The sequence below is a fragment of the Aythya ferina genome (genome assembly GCF_964211825.1).
Source record: "Aythya ferina genome assembly, chromosome: 5".
NCBI lineage: Eukaryota > Metazoa > Chordata > Aves > Anseriformes > Anatidae > Aythya > Aythya ferina.
This window is the reverse complement of record NC_140301.1, coordinates 24778917-24800910: the sequence shown is the minus strand read 5'-3', so window position 1 is coordinate 24800910 and position 21994 is coordinate 24778917. Positions and strand designations below refer to the sequence as shown.

Sequence of the window (21994 nt, the reverse complement as noted above, 5' to 3'; positions counted from 1 at the left end):
GTGGAAAAGTTGTTAGAATTGCAACTCTAGTGTTGTGGAAAGACTTTAAAATGTTTTATGGTTTCTTCTCAGCTGAGACAGCTGCATGTTTTTGAACTTTTCCATCAGAGTAGGAGTGTCAAACTGCACTGGAGATAGCTCATATATGTGTTTGGTCTGAAATGTGAAAACCCAGTTTTCTCTCTTAGCAAGAAATTGTTGATGTTAAATCAACATTTAGAAAAATAAGGACCAAAACATGGATACAGAAGTAACCCATTTTATGTCCATGACTCTTGTTGCAGGCATGTTAGCGAGTTACGCTCAAGATATTGAACTCCTTTGGATGTTGAGCATTTAGCTGCGTTTCTGACTAAAATGGAGCTTTCAGACTGGTATCCTCCTGACAGTTTCAAAGTGGTTTTGACCGTGTTCAACTCCTTTCCCTGTAGGGGGTTAATCTCATAAAGATTTCAGCCACACAAGTACTAGTGTCAGGGGTATAATGATCACTTTGAAGTTTGTTTGCTTTCCAGTGCATTTAAACACTTTAAGTGTTCCAGAAATAGGATTAGATGCCCCAGTGAATTCATTTCATTTACCCCCAGCAGTGGTTTTCCAATACTATATAGTGTTTACATGGGATCAATTTAGTGGCATGCTGATTTCCAAGATTCATCCCCTCCCTTATCAATTTTCTACCTCTTGATCCTACTTGAAAATGACTGTGATAGGGGGCAACTGATACCGATAAGAGGAATATTAGGATTCTGGTATCTTTGTAATTTTTTTTTCTGGGATTTTGTTCTGTTGAATTATTTGTAAAATAACATTTAATGACCAAAAGTCAGCTGTAAAATAGCTTTTTTACATTCTGAGAATGGTTGCATGTTTAATTGTGAGAAGTTTATCCTTTCCTTAAGCAGATGTGCTTCACTTGAATAATGATATTCACTTTTTCTTTTTTTCTAAGTTTCAGATTTTTCACATTACAGTTATATGGGTATTTTAGGTGAGAAGCCATGAACATTGGCCACACTGAATTCTATTGTTTTTATCTTCTGTAACAGTTTAGGGGGTATATGCATTTCCCTCCCTGGTTGAATTGTCTTCCCATAACTGCAATTATGAAGCAACAGAATTAAGTGTATAATGGAAACAATATATTGATTAAGATAGGTAGTCCAAAGAGCTTTGCAGAAGCTCTGCTCTTTCAAACGTATCTTGCTACTCATGCAGATTTCAAGAAATCACCTGCTAATGGATCTGTCTACTGCTTCTTGCAGGATAAGATGAAGTTATTGTAATTCCAATTCACATGGAAGTAAATAAAAATTGATATAAAATGTATCCATTGACCCGCATGCTATGTGCCTGTTTAGGGGCTGAATTTTATCATCTACAACTTCTGAGAATTAGAGCAAAAATCACTCCTCATTGTATATAAATCATATAATGTCACAAAACAGTGACTGTAGTGTAATAGAAAATGCTATTTCCCATGGTTTTCTCTGTCTTCAATACACAGAATTCCCATTCATGCTAATGAAGATGAGAGACGTGAATAGGAAGAGAGCATTTAGATGCACAGTTGGCCACCTAATACTCTGATTGCTACGGAGATCTCAGAATGCCTTTTCCACTAACAAAAAACTATATTTAGTATCTCCTTTTTCTAGGGCTGATAACTGTGTGAAAGAGTATTGTTTTATACAAAGTTTAGAAAGGCTCTATTCCAGAGATCACTCTCTTGAAGTGCATTTTGAGCCTTTTTAGTTTGTGTAAAAAAAAATAAAATGAAGAAATATCAGGCACAAAGAAAATACAAGTGAAAGTATTTCCCTTTTCCTGTACATCACATTTCTGTTTTTTTATACTCTTTGTTTCCAGTAGTATTTGCTACTGCAGTATCTGTTCCATTTTTTCTTTTCTACTCACACTAAGTTCTCAGTGAAAACTAGCAGATGCATCCCCAGATTTCTTCAGCTACATTAACCACATTAAACTTCATTTACCTGAATTTTTTAGTGTGTGACCAGAAAATGAAGCTTAAGTTAGATTTTATTTTTATTTTCTTGGGTGATGGTGTTGGTGGATTTAGTTGAAATGGGAATTTAGTGTACACCTGTGTGGTGTTCATAATTAAGAGAATGGGAAAAAAAAAGTCTATTCTCAATCAGAAAGGGCTTTTTTTTTTTTTCCTGCAGCATTTCATCTCTAATGACTATATCCATAATAAAACAGCCCATGCTGCTGCAGAACCAGCTAAATGGTTTATATTTGGGGCAATAAAGGTTTTTTCACTTCTGTTACCAATGGGAAATATTAGAGAGGTCTTTGCCTGTACATGCTATATGAGCAAACACCACTTAAGCCAGGCTCTGCTTCCTAAACAAGTATTTAATCTCCTCATTAAAGATATATGAAACTAGAAATCAATGAGCATTGGTGGTTAGAGCTTTTTAGCGGAACTAATGGCTACACCTTGTCTAACATTAGGAACTTCAATTGTGGTTTACAGGGTTTACAGCTGCTACACATGGAGAAACAGAAACCTAGAAGGAAAGATTTTCATTTGCGCTAATAATTATACTGAGAGTTCTGGATAATCAGGTCACTTAAATATGTAACATAAAAAATCAAACATTTTCAGTTCACATTTCAATCTTTTAAAAGACACTGAGCTCTTACTGCCAAACAATGAAAGCAATAAAAATGCTATGCCTTGAATAAAAATTTCATTCTTTTTTTATAAATTCTCTTAGAACAGAAAAAAAAAAAAATCACAAATTTGAAATGCTTGTGTTAGGAACAGTCTGAACTGGAAAGAGGTTGACAAAATTTGCTTGTATATATGTAGTGCAGATAGGACCTATTTTATGTTCTAGGGTAACAATGGAAAAAAGAATTAACCCCATTAACAGGAGAAAAAGCATATCACTGTTAGGTTTTGCTTCTGGTCCCATATCTGAATTTCATCTAAACAATTTGCAGAAGAAATAATGCAAATTGTGAGTGATATTTCACACAAAGTGACTGAAATAATGTAAGATACTAGAGTGTACAAGAGTGCACAAGAGTGCTGTTTTTGTAGCTTGAAGCCATGGAGTGTATTACCTATCTTGTGTTGAGGCATAAAGACATCTGGCATTGAAATTGCAAAGCCTTCTATGATAGTGCAGAGGGTGCAGGACTGTTACTTTCTCATCCACCCAGCCCTTTAGGAGTGATCTCTGGATGGGATGTCTTCAGTACCATGATTAAACTACTACTTTGGAGCACAGGGTAATTGATCTCAGTGAATAAAAACCAGAAAGGAAAAACAAACAAACAAAAACTCCACACACACAAAACAAAACAAAAAAAAATAGCCAACCAAACAGAAAAACCAAGCTAGTAGGGAAGCACTACGGATGATCAATAGGCCAAATCTCTGAATTGGTCACTGGCCCTGTTCTTGTATTTGTACAGCTACAGTGTACCTGTAAATAATCAATTTACGTGAATATTTACCAGTTTAAATTTAAAAAATCTATGGGTGGAAAACATTAGCATTATACTCTAATTGTCCCAAGTTGCAGTGCTGACCATATCTGTTTTAAGACATCTGTGCTGTAGTTTTTATACCAGTATATAAAAATGGCAGGTAATCTGAATAGTTATTTCATATTGATGGGAAGTTTCAGACACAGAAAAATGACTCTACAGAGAATTCAAGGCATATAATCAACCATCTGCACCCTGTCTTCATCCATTTTGGAAACATGACTACATTAGAGTGAATGGTAAAATGCTGATTTTGTAGTTGGACAACCTGAGTAGTACAGCCATTCTACTTTTTAAAATGTCATATATTTTACTAAATATAGAGAAAGATCACACATTTCTTACTGTGAATGGTCTCTTGAGTTAAAAAACTGTAGGAACAGAGCTGTAAGACAAAAACAAAAACCTCCAGATTTTAAGTAAGGAGGCAGAGCTACAAAGCAATATTTCTCAGCAGATAGAATTGCATTATAGAGTGAGTTAAGTCAGGTTGAAAACAGATTGTAGTCAACAAAGATGATTTTTATTATTTTATATTACAAGGGTAAAGAGAATTGTGTTTGTTAGACTTATAGAAATAAATTTTATTTCTGAGCATACTTTTAACATCTGTACAAAATTTGGAGGATTGCCATAAAAAGAAATCTGCCTTTTTTTACAGGAAACCAGCTTTACCCAAACAAGTACATTATTTTAATTAGAATATTTCCTAATCTAAACTAAGATGGGATTTTTCACAGAGAATTGTGTCATATTCTTCTCTCCCTGTACAATGCATGTTTATAATTTCAGAAGTACCTATTTTACTTAGACACAAAAAGTAAATAATTAGTATTAACTTTCCAACCTAAGATGCTAGAGATTTGTAAAAATGTCCGTGTCTTTGCAGAACTCCAGGCACCATCAAATGCCTTGATGCATTACTGATTTCAGTTAAGTTGGAACAGAGGTACATAGTGGACATGGTAATTGTAGGCATCAGATTTTAACACTGATTGTTACTAAAAAACATCTGTCCATTTGTATATATTTTTAAGTAAATAAATCAAAATAAAGTCTGATATACTTCCAAAATTATTTATTTCCTCTTATTTATTTATTATTTATTTTCCCCAATAACTGTTTTGATGAAGGTAAAAACACTTATGGAAGAGTTCTCAGGTACTACTGAAAATTAGAAATATGGACATGGAACATTATAAAGAACTGGGACATCTCTACCCCAGAAATAATATCTGAAGTTTTCACTCTAAGTAAGCCTACGTTTCTGCAAGTTTTTAAGTAAATCACATCACAAGGGTACCTATATTGATAAATATTTTCCAATGGTGATGGAAGCAAATAAATTGAATTGATTTATGCAATTACTGGCTTCTGGTCTCTGTATATTCATATTCTGTGTAAATTCAGCTTGAATGCTAATGGAAAAAGCTTTGTTCTGTTGTGAAATGGGGGGAAAGGATGGAATGAAACAGTGAAATAATCATTTGCCATTTGGGATTTGAATTGGTAAATTTACTACCATTCTACCATGGTACAATTTCATGTTTATTGAAGATAACAAAATGATTTTATCTTATTTTTTATGTGGGTTGCATAGAATTCAATTTATTGAATCTTTTCCAAATTGGCTGATTTAAATATCTACTATATCGTGCTACATAGCCAGTTGAAGTTCCCTCAGACATGGTATCTCCAGATTAGGGCTGTCAGCAGTCAAGTTCACTGAAAATTTTGCCCTAAGAATTGGAATTCTTAAACACCTTGTGGTGTTTAAGAATTGCACATAGCAGGATAATATATAGAGTTCTTCAAAATCCTTACCTTTGTTGCATGAATTCTTTTTTCTATTCTTAACAATAATTTCAATTGCTAATGCTTCAATCTGTTGTGATAATAATTAATATGGAAATCAAAGCTTTCAAAAGTGAAATCTTTTTTCTTTTAGGCTTTTGTACACTAGAATAAGTATTTATACATTGAATGATTCACTATGATTAAATCCTGTCAAAGCTGGGACTAATGCTTAAAACCCAACTCATCTGTATATAGTCTGTAGATACAGATGTTCCAGGAGTGGTTATATTTCCAGGCACAAAAAGAACTTAAATTTGAGATATATTTCTTAGCCTAAAAATTACCTTGATGCCTGGATATAAACAGAAGTGCAAGCTAAGAACGCTTTGGGGAGATTCATGTTTAAGAAAATTAACATCCTTACTCTGCTTAAAATTTAGGAGTTTAAAGTCCTCAAATTTATGACCAATCTGATGTGCAAGTATTTTTGACTTTCCCCAAAGTTTTTGCTCACTCACCTAGTAATCTACTAGGTGATTCTCTACTCTTTCCTCTCAAGGGTACTGAGCTTGTATTTCCAAAAGATTTCCATAGGGATCAACTTTTAAGAAGTATCATGCCAGTGTGAAAGTTTCCTTCATTGTCCTTAGGAGAGTAGAGCCTTTGTTGTTTTTTTCAGGAATGCCTCAGTCCCGGATCCACACACAACTCAGAGAAAGCTGACAATCTTTCTCTTTAGGAAGGATGTAGTTCCAAGTCTTAAATAAAATAACCATTCTACATTCAAGAATAATTGACTAAAACCTAATTCGTGATGGAAAAGAGGCCATAACCACAGTTTTGCTCCTCTCCAGGCAGTTCTCTTGCCATTGTATTAATTCTGTCTTTTTCATGGTCTGGTTCAAAACAATTCTAATTTTATGGTGATTTTGCTGTGGGATACTGGTTAAAGAGTATTTATCAACACATCTGGATTTCTGTGATCAGGAGGTGGAAGCTAACAATTCATTTTCTTCAAGATAAATTTAGCCTAGAAAGGTGGTCTTCCCATAACTAATAGAGTTTTTTTAAGCTAAGGGGGACATCACTAATTTACTAGGTGGACTGATATGTTAAGATACCCAAGTTACTTATTTAATGGGAGGACAATGAAAGACAGAGAGAGATATCTATTGGCAGATCTTCAGAACTCCTTCTTTCTTCTGTTGAGTACAGAGGTAATTATTTTAGGTGGACCAACTATCCTCACTGGGCTTATTGCCTGTAATTTCAGTAAGCACCTAATTTAAGTTTAGTACATTCTACCCATGATAAGCAAACTGCCTTTTTAAGTTTACATTGATTTTAACTGAGAGTCAAGATGAGCTATTTACAATACTTGTACATGTAATGGTACACAGCATAGGATATATTATCTTGATTGCAAATTCTTCAATTTTCCTTTTTTATATATTGTGAATTTTTCCTGCTGAGAAAAGTAATTTCTCAGCATATATTGTATACTGAGAAATATTTCTTGCATTCTCAATATAATGCTTGCATTATATTTTTATTCCTATTGCAAATTTGTAAGATGACATACTAAAACTTCAATAATAACCACCAGTTCATTGTTCTAGCTATCTTTTTTAAACACCATAAAAAAAAACTTTTTTTTTTTTTTTTTTTTTTTTTTTTTTTTTTTTTTTCCTTCTGAAGGATACTTTCCAGCATTTCCTTCTCTCTTTTGCTTGTGTTTGTAATCTTCAGCCCATTCACCATTCCAGGATGCAGTCTGAAAAACTGTGTTATATAATATATATTTGTGGTCCAAATTCTAATTTCAGACTAATTTCAGAGAAGAGTTTTCAATATACCTTACAGAGTTCCATGTGCTGGAGAGTTCATGACAGGACCCAAATGCAATGAGAATATGTTTCTTGCATACAAACAAACTGCTTTTTTAATTATATAGGAACAATATATTTAAACTGCTATTTTTTTAAGAGCATAGTGTTATAGCTGTTTATGTTCAGAAGTTTAATAGCCACCTAAAATGTACCCCGAACTCAAAACTAAACTTTTTTTTTTTTTCTTTTCATATTATCATGTTGTTCTTGTTATTACTGTTTGCTTCAATAGTGTGTAAAATCTACAAATACTGCATTGCTTGGGCCTGAGATTCTGAACGAAATATTTTCAAATCTAAAAATCGATTTACAAGAAAGCTTAATATTATCAACAATAAAATAGTAGGCCAGTATTAATTTTCAACATTTTCCTAAGAAATGTATCTTTTATAATGAAATATACTTCTTGGCTTTTCTCACTATATAAAAAAAATATTTAAAAAATTCACTGTAGTACTGACACACTGTCATCTGAAATAGTGTATATATATTCCATGTGCAAAACAGTTGCAAGAAAGGAAAAGATTCTTTCACATGATATGTATTTATCCCTGCGAAGTGTTATGCATTCATTCTCATTAACATTATGTAGCTCATATAATTTCATTGATTCTCATTTCCTCTTATTTCTTTATTTATTATGGATACAACAGAAAAAAAAATATATTTGCAGTAAATAAATACTTTATTTATGAGGGTTCTTATGACTGTTTGTCTATCATTAAAAGTGAAGCAAACACTACGTTTAATAATCCTTATTCTAGTACTAGCTATGAAAGAATACTGTGTGAAATTGATTTTTTTAAGCTATCAGGAGCTATTTTCCTTTCATAGGCATAAAAGATCTAGTTCAAAATTTTCTGTCATGTTAACATATTACATTTCAAGCGATCAGTTACTTTTGTAGTATACTGCAGTGCTCCCTGAATCTGTTAAGCCAAAATAAAAAATAAAAAATAAAATTCCTTCCATATACATTTTCACAACACTTTTCTCTCTCTCTCTTTTTTTTTTTTTTTTTAGGTTTTTAAATTATATTTTTAGTTAATGAATAATAGATATTGATATCAAGTTATCAATAAAATATGTCAAATAACAACACCATTATTGTAGGTAAAAAACTGTGTATTCCATTGAAAGGCTTTTGCATTATTTTGCACCTATACATTACACACCATGAAAATTAAATAAAATGATATTAATTTAAATATGGGTAGTGTACTGACAGCAACCTATAACAATTTAAACAGAAACTTTTAAACTTAGTTTAAATATCAGTACTTCAAAGGAGTTAATCATTGTATAACATGAGTTATATTATTTATTATTTAAAGGCTTATTTAGAGCCTTTATAGTTTTAATTTATTGTTCTAGTCCTGAAAACACTTACACATTTGAGCAACTTTAAGTATTCTGATATATTTCAGTAAAAATTCTAGTGTTGAAGCTTACTGATTTGTCTTCTTAGGCTTATATCATGTTATGTCAAAAATTCACATAATAAACTCCATTAATATTTTATATTGAAAGAAACTGTAAGACATCCGGTAAGATTGTTTGTAAAGTATCACAGATTGCTAATACATCACTAAATTGTCTTTCAAAGTCAATGAAAAGCATACATTGTAGAGACGATGGTTTCAAAACAAAAAGGAGAATGAAGAATGATTCTCATAGTAATTATCAACGAGCAGTCCCTCAAACCAATTCACTGAAACAGATATAACAGAACCCTCTAATGCTGCAGGTTACATGAGTGGGAAAGTTTAAAAAATCCATTTAAACAGGTACTGTCAAATATTACACTACTTAAAATGTTAATAATGCCTTTCTTTTATATATATATATATATTAATCAAAATTTCACTTATAATACATTTAAATATTTTCAAATATTAAAGTAGTTTACATTTATGATTACGTTTATGTCTGTCCTAAAACATCTGAGATAAGAAGGAATAATGTCAAATCAGATAAAGTGTCCAAATCTATCATATTGCGACAAATAAAATTCTAGTTCTAAAACTAAAGAATATTTTTAAAATGCAATAGTAGTCAAATAGATACAATTACGCAGAAGTAATCATATGCGTATAAAGAAAATACCTTTCTTGTGAAGAAGGAATTTATATGGAGAATTCAGTCAATTTTATATGAAGAAACCATTATGAATTTAATAGTACATGGCAAACATGAACATGCATCTTAAAGTTTTAATAACGTTAATCTAGAACTAGGTTAAGTCTCATTGCAGTGAAAGATTTGAGTAGAATATTAAGTTCAGTATAACTTTCACATCACAGGTTTTAAATTTATAGAGGACATGACTGTAGCATAATGAAGAAAAACAGATAGGTTAGGGTGATAAGGAAAAGAGAAAAATCACTTAGATGACACTGAATACTAAACATGGCATTTATATAGCTGTTGACAGTCAGTGTTTCATGCCTTTTACAATTAGGCAATTAGGAAGGAACGTCTTTCTAGTTTCAATGGTAAAGGGATTAGTAAAAGGTAACTGAAGCCTTGAAATCTATTTATTTTATTTTATTATTATTTTTATTATTTTAATCTGAACAGAAAGTTTTTTGAATATATTATACTCCAATAAGGACCTTACCAAGTTTTGTTAAGTGATCTCTGGCACAACATGTCTTCTTTGGAAACTACACAGACTATATTCTAGATTCTAGATTCTATTCTATATATTCTAGAAATTCTGTGATAAATTCTGTGATATATATATAATATATATAGTCTCTCTGTATATAGTCTATACATACTATATATATATATATATATATATATATATATATATATATATATAGTCCATACTTCCTATATAGAGAGAGACTATATGGAAATATAGACTTTCAAAAAAAAAAAATCTAGTTCCAAGAAAATTTAATGTATATGAAAAAGCTAAATCTTTAAACAAATCCTATCTTAAATATAACATTTACTTGTGCAATACCTTTGAGAAGTTGTAAAATGGAAACAGGTTTTCATAAGTAATGAGCCAAGTTTAAATGACATGAAGTATAAGATACTGATTGCTGTGCAGTGTTGATTACTACAATATTTTCTAATCACACTTAGTAAACAATAAGGGAAAGGCCAATTGCAATGTTCACTGTTAAATTTCTGTAATCTGGTGAAGTTTTCCACAGATGAAAAATAGGCTTCATTAACCCAATGCCTGGAAACAGATAACTTCATATTGATCATATTAAAGCATACCTCAATCAGCCTTGAATTGCAGGAATACAGAAGTTAATAAAATAGTTATAATTGTTAATCTTATGTATTTCTGACAATATGAGTAGATGATGGTCTCAAAAGAGCAATGTGTAAGTACTTTGCTGAATAGATTTTTTTCCCATTTATTCTACATAGAGAACAATGTGAACTGAGTATTTCTTTAAAACCCAAAGCCAGTTTATGTTATGTTATGTTGTGTTATGTTATGTTATGTTGCATTGCTATGAAATGTGATTGTATTTCTTGCTTCATAGGAATAATATACCACATGAGAGAAATGGAAGAAGGCAAATGATCTTAAACAACATTCCAAGGTGATGTTGGGAACTATTGACTAACAAAGTTTTGATTACAGGCAAGCTATGGAAGGCGTAATTGGAAAAAGATTAAAAGATGTGTGAGTAAAGATACACCAGTAAAAACTCAGCATTACTTTTTCAAAGAGGTGTTATGTCTTGGACTCCTGTTAAGTATTTGGGGAAACAACAAGAACACAGATAAGGATAATAGGATTGCAAAAGCTTTCTTTTGTTTTCAAAAAGCTTTTGGTAGAATCTCATTACAAATTTTCACAGAAAACAAGTTATCATGGAATAGGAGGGAAGGTCGTCTTATGGATTTATAGAAGACTAAAGAGAAAACGGAGACAGAATTCATCAGCAGCTTTTTAAATAAAAAGAGGTTTTCCAAGCTCTGCTTTTTATCTTATGTGCTTATCACTCAGAAAAAAAAAAAATATGTAAAAAGTGATAGTTTGTCTATGATACCAAATTAAGTGAGACAGCCAATTCTTGAGAAGTCTATAAAAAGCTGCAGAAGAATTTCAGAATTCTTTCAGGTGGAAAATAGTTCATGTAAGTATGTAACTTAGTTATGAATAAGAGTGATGTAATCTCAAATACCTGTTGCACTTTTAGAAGATTTGAAATATAAAAACACAGTATGGTTCTATATGATTAGGTAAGTTTTGGTAAGAATTCATGCATTTGATTTGAAGTACAAAGAAGGCAACTGATAACAAAACTGCTGTCATTAACTGACCTTAATTTAAAATGGGTCTGTTTAATTTGAAGGATCCAAATATAATAATCAGAGTTTCATTTTATTCTCTTAATGAAAAGCTAATCTAAATACGCATTGATGATGTGTGATTTACCACTACTGTTCTGGTAGACAAGTCTGAAAATCCCAACCCATATCTTTACTATTCTTGTTAGCAAATATTTTTTCCTTTTCCCCTAAATTAATCCTGTTATATATATTTTATAAACTCATACTTGAAGAACTAAATATGAATATTTTAAATAGAAAGTATAGCTTCCTATTATACTTCCATAAAATAATCAGAAGCTATTCTTAGTAACAGCAGTTTAAACACTTTTTAACCTCAAGTGTCAAATTTCTGACATATCTCAGTGCACTAATTTATGTTTTGCCACATTCTTCCATGTCTTGACAGCTTACAGGACACACCTTCTAACAAGATTAAATCTAATTTTAAACAGCTATTTTATTAATATAAGTTCCTTGGACTTGCAGTATGATTGAAATCAACTGGGTGTTTAACTATACTGTAAATGAATGAAAACACAAGCTCTCAATTATAAGCATATCAAATAAATGTGACTGTTTTCCTTTTTGTTAACTGTTAGGGGCCAAAAACCTTTAGTAGCTGCAAATAACCTGATCTTGAAATTTACAAGTGTTAAGTAAAACAAACTGCTGCTTTATTCTTTGATTTCTTATCTGTGGGCTTCCTTGTGCCATACCTGAACACGACTCTGGGTCTAAACATGGTAATTTGATTCTCTGCTACATCCCATGAGGTTATCTTAGAATCTAGCTATTTAAGAACTAATAGTTGTTCTTCTTATTATGGCATATTCATTCCAGAGGAGATGTTATATTTATTCATACTTTTTATTAATAAATTTACGATAGTTGTGTTTTATTTTTCCTTCAGAATTACAGCTGTACCACGGAAGACAAAAGTTATAAGAAAAAAATCTGGAAGTGAGTACTATATACTTAGGTATATACTTAGATTAAATATATAACCATCCAAACCTTTTCTCAACATCTGCCTAAGCCCTGAGGTCGCTCACAAGGCATACTCTCCCTGCCCAGAACTCCTGGGGCTCCCTAGGACCAAAGACCCCATGTCACCCCCAGGGCTGTCATCCCTGCCCCAGAAAGGCCCCAGCAGGGCCACTCTCTGGGCATAGGTCCCACTGAGCCAGGCCCACCCATGGGCCCACGTCCCAACTTGGCCTCAGCCTGTCCCTGTCACCAGAGAGGTGCTAAGGTCTGGGGCTGCCCCAGTGCCCCCAGGTGCTACCCTGCTCCTGGCTGGGGTAGTAGGACAGGCCCTAGCTGCCAGGCCATGCCCTGCTGTCCCCATGGGGTGCCCCCACCAGTACCAGCCCCCGTGGCATCATGACAATGTGGGAGCAGCATATTTGTTCCTTTAGTGAAGAGGTTCAGATTTTGGTAATAAAAATGACAGTTCAGAAGGGATTATAAGCCTGGCAACAGACTAGAGGTAGGTATATTTGTGCTGTGGGGAATTGGAATAAAGTCAAAAGAGCTGCAGATTTCCTTTTAAACCAGTTAATATGTGCACAAAGTAAATTAAATTAATATTGAACTGCATCATTCTTAAAGTGTTTCCATGATATTTTTACTTATTTCCTAGTTAGTAAACACCTGCAGCTGAATCACAGTATGCTGTCCCATAACTCCAGCATCTAAAACATGTGCTACCAATAAAACAGCTGTAGATGCATTCAATAAGGGCCACCCCTCCATGCCAGTATAAGATGAATGGAGAAGTTTATGATGAAAGGTTTGTGGTCTGGCAGAGAAGGAAGAATTCTAGATTAGCCACTGAGTGCAAGATGTTTTTGTAGCAACTTATCGTGATTAAAATAGCAGTTGATATATTTTCCACGGCTAATCTTCTACTTGGTTCAAGAGGTATTCAGTAATAAGCTAATTGAAGGACTGACAGGTAGATTGCACAACTAGCGTTTTCTTTGATCCTGTACCTTTTCTGGTGAATTTGATTCAACACATTACTATACCAATGGGGAGATAGCAGTGGCATGGGACTGCTCAAATGCATGGTAATCAGGTTTGCTCAGACACCGCAGTTAGTGCAAATGATGATGAGTAAGTTGCTGCCTATTGCATTGCTCTGGATGCAAAATATTCTACGTGTAAATCATGTACAGTGTGTTGTAAATGCATGCAAAACTTATCTAGTTCAAAATCAATGGACCCACACAGCTACGAGCCAAAGATATGCACATTTTATCACAGTTTACATTCAATGCCCAAATTAACATCCTGTTGCTTAAACATATCCTTTGCCAAGTATGTAAGGAGGCATCTTTGGTATCAGTGTTGTTGTTCTGGAGTGTTAGATGAGTGCAATTCTTTCATATCTTTGGTGAGGAGAAATCGCAAGGATGACATCTAAAGATAGTGGGACACCAACACTGAGTTTTACTTCCTTTCATCATTGCTGGTTGTTGTCTTTTTCTTTCTTAGTGTTTCTCCCCACCCCCTCTTCCCCTCCCCCCCAGCCTGTGACAGTTTAACCTCACAAAGTTGTGCAGAACACTTCTGTGGATATTTTCATCATGGAAAAACAAGATGCTGTGTAAACACTCCATGCTAACTGAAAACTAAAGCTTACGTCAGGCTTCAAGACGCACACAAGGCTCTGATTTTGTATCATTAAAGACTCATTATCTCTTGTAACTTCTGTTGAAAGCATTCATCCATAATCATAGTTACCATTGAAACAATAGAAGCTACTAGATCAGTAAATCAGTAGTAATGCATTTTTGCCAGTTTAAAAAGTCTTTAAGGAATGGATTGGATTTCACAACATAGGGTCACAAAAAACTCATATAACAGGAAAATATGGAGGGTTATTTCTTAATAACTTAAAAGAAGAGCAGGTGAGAGAGAGAGATGTAATGCTTCCTTAGTCCTACCTTTCAATCTGGGCTTTAAATTTGACTTTGGGTTAAACTTTATTTCCAGAGAACAGGAATGTAAACATTTTTAGTGCTAAATCCTAAAAAGAAAATTCTTGAATGGAACACAATGAAAAAAACTCAATATAGTGACTTTACCATTTTCTTCTGAAATAATATATAATCTTCAGGCAGCAAAACTCTCCTTTGAATTCAGCAGTGGATTATACAAACAGTAATTTCTACATTTGCAAGTTTTGTTTACATTTTCATTATATATCTCTGCTGTATTATCTGATGTCTTGATACAATTTTCAAGCTCATAGCCACTTTAATCTGCTCCTGCACTCAGCATATTTTTGTTGGCATAAGGAAATTTTGAAGGTTATATTGCAGTACATTAATCAAAATGAAATGCACTTGAGACATGATCAGCCTGTTTTAATTCATTGCAGAAAGTTATAGATACCAAAATGCATTTAATGTAATCTGATCTCTTTATTCAAACTTGAATTTATGAGCAATTCAGCAGGAGTAGAATGACAACTTTGTTCTAAAAATAGTGGCCTATACTGAATGCCATTTCAATGTATCTCTGACATATTTACATTTATCAAGTAGAGAAAAGTAGAATCTTTGAACATAAATTTCTGTTTTCACAGAAGAAGCAGGGGAATAAGATTCTTTCATTTCCTGCAATATGATATGTCATTATGATGCAGGTCAGGTTGATGATAAATGTTAAGTAAATCCTCTGCATTTGGAGGTCTGTAAACAGGTTAGGACTGTTTTTTTTTTTTTTTTTTTTTTTTTTTTAACAAAGAAAGAAATAACATCAGTGTTCACTATTCTATAAAAGGCTACTTTGCGCCTGCACAGCGCAAAGATCCTGTTTGGCTGAATATTCTTAGCTCAGCATATTAACAAACAGGGGTCTACAACTTGTTCTCTTCCTTAGAAAGGGAAAAACGGGGGAATGTAAATGTTTTGATGACATATCTGGGCAAAATGTGTTAATACAAATCATGTTAGTAATTATTCTCCCTTTAACATTTAAAATTTTATTTCATGTTTTACTGTATTTCAAAATATACAATTTCTTTTAAACTAGATGATAACTAGTGCTTTCAAACTGAAGTATTTTCAGTAAAGATTTTTCTTCTGGTTTGGTATGAAAATCGATATCAAAAGATCAGAATTCCAAGAAGAAAAAACCTCCATTTGCAACCATCTCTTCACTTCAATGAGTAACTCTGAAATTAAGTGAGTTTCTCAAGGTCACAAAGGAAGTTTTGTTTATACCCAAGAAAAAAAAGTTGAATGGTCTGATACTAATGTCAGTGTTTTATTGACTAGATTATTTTCTTTTCATCTTTCTAACTATGCAATCTAAAGTGTCCTGAAAGAGTGAGACAACTGTTACCTGTGAGTGAGATTCATTAAAAGCTCAAGTGCTTAACAATCCTTAGTATGCTAGACTACTATAGATGTGGGTTGGTTTATAAACAGAAGTATTTACTTTCCTATTGAAAGTTCAAGTATCCTCTCTAAAGAGAGTTTGCTAGCTTTTTGTATTTATATGTTGATTCTTCTGTGTATAATAGTGTGGTTTTATAAACTGAAACTATTGCTTATTTACACATTAGATGATGATTTGATTTATATATCTGTATTTTGGCCTTTCCAGAGGGTGAGGGAAGAGTAACACAGTAGGGTTCTGCTGTGTCTCTAAGTAGCTCAGACTACCAAGATCAAAGCTATAGCTGAAATGAAAGTTTCTCTGTTGATTTGGAGAAACCAAAACAGGTCTCTCAAGAAACAAATTACTCTAATAACAACCCTAGCATGATTAAGTAAGCTCAGGGTTATGCAGACACATTTTCTTTAAAAAATAAAATATGCTCAGAAACCCTTCTATGTGAGGAACATAATTCAATAAATAGTATGATTCATTACTGCTTTAAGAAAGCAGGAGGAGCTTATCAAGCAAAAAAATAGAAAACAAATTAAGAAACCTTAGAGAAGAAGTAATTTTTTTTTTTTTTCCAAATCTAGCAGGTGTATTGTTACTTTTTTCTAATTTCTTTGTAATTAAAAAAGTGAATTCTCTTTTCTACCTACTATATATTTGCCAGAGTCCTCAAGCAACTTTGGTTAGAAAACTGAAAGCCTACAGCTTAATGTCACTGGAGACAAAGACATCACTTATAGCTCTTCTCTAAAGACATTAATGGATTATCACCATTCTACCCACAACCCTCCAAGTATGTGTACTTGCTGTCACCCAGCTGAATGCTATGTGCCGCAGATGTCCTTCTCAACCCCTCTCTCTTTGGTCAGTGTTGCTTTATGTTGTATGTATTTTTTTAAAATTATTATTTTTTATTTATTTTTTTAAGTATTGAGGCAGGATTTTCATTGTCTGTGTGTTAATTGGGCATATGCACCTGGATCTCACACAGCTTCAATCAAGAGTACCAATGAAATTTACTGTTCTGCCTAGGAGTATATAAAGAATATAATTAATATAGCCTGTTCTCTGATTTGCATCTCATGAGAACTGTGGTTTAAATTTTCCCAGACTCTGAGGAATGCAGGACATCTTTTTTTGGGTGTATTGCCTGGTCTCTGAACTCAAACAGAAGATGTTCATCCACTTAAAGTAATTGCTGAAGTTAGTTTAGAGTAATCTGCTTGATTTTATACTAAAATACGTTAGTGTTCTTACGTGATGAGTAATAACTAGTTTAAAAGATATTCTTTGACCTTTATATCAACTGTCATCAGAAACATGATTCCCATTGAGCTAAATATAGCAAAGCTTTTCTCTTGAAATACGATACAAGATGATTTCCTTTTTTTCTGCTTTACCTTCGCTGCCTTTTATGTTGTTTATAGAAATAAAAAGGACACTCAATACAGCTTAAAATATATGGTGACAAAGTTGCCTCTTCAGTATATTTGAATAATTTTGATCTGCCAAGCACGTCAATGATGAACATCATGTGGCCATTCTGTAGGTGCTCTAAAACTATGCCCAACTTTAGTCCTTACTATTAGCTATTAGTTAAAATGTTGTAGATTTGAATTTCTGGTTAGTTTGCTGTTTTCTGTTCTAAGAAGAAAAACAAGAGAAGGTAAAAATCTGTTTGATTGGCTTATGGTCTGCTGAAGGGTATGATAATGGAGATGCAGTGGGAAATATCCCTTTTGATCTGCCTGGATGCTTTTGTTTGAGGAAGTGCAGCAGACATGGTATCTGTGTCCCTTAACCATGTCAGGCTTAGCCATTGTATAATGTAGACAGAGCCAACAGTGACAGCAATTTCATTATTTCCTGATTCCCCAAAGTACTGTATTATGGCCAGATTTTATGAGATGGAACAATGCATTCAAATACCACTGCAAGCCACTGGGAGATGATGAAGTGTGAGGGCTGGTTGGCTGGCTTGTTTATTATTTCACACTTCCCCAGTTTGGGCTAGGAAGTTTATTGCATTCAGAAACCCTGTGAGGTCCCCATCCCCAAAATATTTTGGTCTAACTCTTCACAGGAAAATGCAGAAGCAACAGGATGGTGATGATCTGAAAATAAGATTATTTACTTGGTGGTAGCTTGAAAGAGTCACTGAAGGAAAAAAAAAAAAAAAAAAAAGGTTTTCAATAACAATGAATCCATTTAATTTTTTTTCTGTACCAGGGTATCTATATTTTGCTATAAGATGGCTATTTGAGCTTATTCCATTTGTTATTTTTTCCCCAGTAAGAGAAAATTAAACAGTTGTTTTTGTTTTAGACTTTGATGATGTATTTGAAAGAGAAGTTATAATGTAGGTTTACCTTGCATAAGTTTTATATCATTTAAGCATATATCTAGATATCTGAAAATTCAAAAATAGGTTTCAAAATCCTGCCTGATAGTATGAATCTGCAAAATTGTGATCACATTATAAAGACAAATCAAACTAAATTTTACATTAAAAGGACGGAAACATTGTATAGTTACAGACTGCTCAGGACATGTTCAGCCTGGACCTTACTCCTAATTGTTAGCATAATCTTAGAGCAGTGTAGAATGTCCCTATCAGTGCAATAATAATGTTTTGTTAGTTTTTTTTTATTGTTACACTGGAGTGATACATTCTGTTAGTAAAGACAGAGACATCACACTTAGGCACAGAATCATAGAATCACAGAAGGGTTTGGGTTGGAAGGACCCTTAAGGACCATCCAGTTCCACCCCCCTGCCATTGGCAGGACACCTCCCACTAGACCAGGCTGCCCAAAGCCTGGCCTTGAACACTGCCAGTGATGTGGCACCCAAAGCTTCTCTGGACAGCCTGTTCCAGTGCGTCCAGTGCGTTCTGAGCGAAGAATTTCTTCCTTATTTCTAATCTAAATCTGCCCTCCTTTAGTTTAAAACCATGCTATCACTACATCCCCTCACAAGGAGTCCCCCCCCCAACTTTCCTGTAGGCACTGGAAAGGCATTATAAGAGCCTTCTCTGCTCCAGACTGAACAGCCCCAGCTCTCTCAGCCTGTCTTCACAGGAGAGGTGCTCCAGCCCTCTGATCATCCTTGTGGCCCTTCTCTGGACTCTGTCCAGCAGGTCCTTGTTCTTCTTAAACTGGGGGCCCCAGAGCTGAATGCAGTATTCCAGGGAGGGTCTAGAAAAAAAATCTTTATATTTTTCCAGTTTGAGCTTGTTTGAATTTGGATCTTCTGAAAAGTATATTTATTTTTCATCTCCAGGTAAGGCTACAAAATCAGATGCCTCTCCTGAAAAACTGCATATCATACTGTCACAATTATCAATGAACACAGAAATAGCTTATATTTACTCTAAAGCACTCTTGCAAATATTTTCCTGTTTTGGAAAAAGACTAACAACTGTTCTAAGAAATGAAGGATTGTGTTGACTTTTAAACACTTTGTGACGTGCACACTAGTATTTTTATTACCATTAGCTGGGATTTATTACTGGAAAGGATTTTTGGAACACATTTCAGATTATTAAGACAATCTTGGGTTTGTATCTCATGTATTTATTTGTACATATAACTTGTTCAGAAGATTTATTTTGTATATGCCTGATACTAAGAGATGTTTAGCATCTGTAGTTAACATTGAATTCAACAAACAGAGTCTGCACTGCATATAGCACAAAGTAATACAGAGGTGATGCTGATGACTGTTTTAAACCCTGGTCAGCTTATCTGTAGTGCAGCTAAAGCTCTACAGCTTTTTTTTTCTATCAAGACATTTTATTTTTCACTTTCTTGCAATAAAATTAGTGTTAAAAGAATAAGCAACAAAATCTTTTTCATATATCAAACAATAGAGGACAACTTCAGATATGTGAAAGGATTAAAATGCTCTTGGGACTTACCAACTCAGACCTCTATTAATGTAGACAATGATTACATGAATTTGGGAAACAATTTCTCTGTTTTAGTCATGAGATAGCAGATGGCAAAGACTGAGATCAAACAGGTTTTGGTCTGCAGAGAATAGAGCAGTTGCAAATGCATGAACTGGAATTGACACTGGTTGTGAAAACCGACATCACTCTTCTGCCAAATTGCTGAGGCGTCCTTCAAAACTGGAGAGGCAGTTGCATAGAATCAAAGATAAGTCAGGTCATGGCAGACATTGTTTGAAGAACTGTTCAGATTTAGAAGGTGTTATTTCAAGACACTTTCCTACTCTGGAGAAGGGAAAAATAGAGCTGATGCAGCTGTCATTCACTGCGTTACAGTCACTTATTCTGTGCATATATCTTCACTGGTCATCAGCAGAGCCCTGTGAGTTCTAGAGGTGCTTTAGAGTAATTCTCAGCCAACTATTTCTCAAAAAAGTGCCTGTAGTATGGGAAATTTTCTGAGGTCCAAACAAAATGGACTGGCTTTGGACTAAAGGTAAGGAAAAATATTTGATGGAATGCACTGAGTTTAATGGCGATGTTTCTCAGCAAAGAAATTCAAATTTGCTTGTAGTTCACTAATGTTCACTGTTCGCTAACATTTGCAGCAGTAAATTTGCTGGACATTTCCCATATCAAGGTGACAAATGCAATACTGTTAAAATGACATTATGGTGTTTACTCAAATATTGTGTTACAGTCAATCAAACAACACCTTTCTGACAGTGTAGTTTGCCTCCATTTTATTTAGCATTTTTGGCATTCTGTGTAAGGATCTAGTTTTCCATAATAGTTAGACTGTATCCCATCACAACAGTTTTTAGAGCATAGGTATCTAACCTTCACACTCAGTGGAACAATGTTCCCTCTAGGCCTTCAAAGCCACTGCATTTAAAGCATTGAAATATCTGTATATTGATCAGAATATACCGTAATCAATATTGCACTCTGTTCATATACAGTCTGCAAGTACTTTTCAACAATGCCGTTTTCTCATTGTTTTTTCTTTCTATGGATTTTTGCCTCGTTAAATTCTTATTTTAAAATATACTTTTTTTTTCTTTCTTTTTTTTTTTTTTTCTGTAGCTATTGAGAACTTTAGTCCTCTAAACATTTTTTTTTCTCTCTCATGGTCTTCAACATTTTATTGGAAAGCTAAATGATAATGTTATCAATTAACAATACTCGATTTTTCTGAATAGCTTCATTTGTTTCAATTGAGAATGCTCATAAATTGCAGCTTTCCACAGATGTTTTGTCTCTGCTCCTACATGCTCTGTCTTGTATAGAGAATAATGGAACAGTTAAAGAAAAATAAGCCCATAACTTGCTCCCAGGACAGTATCTTATGCAATATTCAGATGTTAATCCATCTGTAACTTCGAAAGACAGTACACACAGCCCTTTCTGGTCTTTAATCAGTGAATGTCAGCAAGCTGAGAAAATCTCGTCATCTACCCAGAGTTTTGAAGACGTATATATTCCTAGTATCCCTTGTCTGAACACTCTCGAGAGGACTGTTCCTTCTCATTTTGTTTTCCTGAGATGGATGTAATAAGTACTGAAAACTATTATGTTCTTTTATAGTTGCTCTGTGAAATGCAAGAAAGTAATTTAACAAAGTTTGTATTTCCATTATTTTCAGCTTAATAGAAAGGTAGTGGCATTAGCATACTGTAAAAATAAGTTGTCTTTAACTGGAAAATAACTGAAGTACATAAGTGATAAGTAAAGTTTCTGTTTATGCCCTGTATGCTTAGTTCAAATTACTTCAGTGTTGTTACTGGTGTTCAGAAGCATGGGTTATTCAGGTTTCAGTTTGGTGTTTCATTGAGGTAGGGAAAATAAAATTAGTTTCCTTAGATGAAAATAGGAATCTTGATATTCCTATGTGAAATGCACTTAATGAAAGGATCTGATCTGACAAGAACTGATTGAACTCTTTCAGCTCTCTTTGACTGAAAGCGAACTCTAAACAATTATTGTTGTTTTCTGCTTGTGAACTTTTCTTGAGTTTATCTTATTAATCTTTTGTGTACAATTAGTTGATTATGTTATATAGTTGTTTAATTTTATGTAAGAATCCTTTACTAGTGCTTGATTCTTACTGATT

General features: G+C 33.6%; 1 protein-coding gene across 5 annotated transcripts in view; it reads left to right on the top strand.

The window, feature by feature from the left end:
- Nucleotides 1–21994, top strand: part of LOC311437363 (uncharacterized protein) — a 139371-nt gene that overhangs the window by 88034 nt on the left and 29343 nt on the right. For 4 of the 5 annotated variants that reach the window (XR_014693423.1, XM_084520529.1, XM_084520531.1 and 1 more), the window contains exons 2-3: nucleotides 10727–10786; nucleotides 12436–12485. The exons of the other annotated variant lie outside the window; for it this stretch is intronic. Coding sequence is in view for 3 of the 4 variants with exons in the window: in XM_084520529.1 (XP_084376655.1) it covers nucleotides 10727–10786; nucleotides 12436–12485 (110 nt within the window). In the remaining variant the exon portion in view is untranslated. The remainder of the gene's footprint in view (nucleotides 1–10726; nucleotides 10787–12435; nucleotides 12486–21994) is intronic. 5 annotated transcript variants of the gene reach the window in all.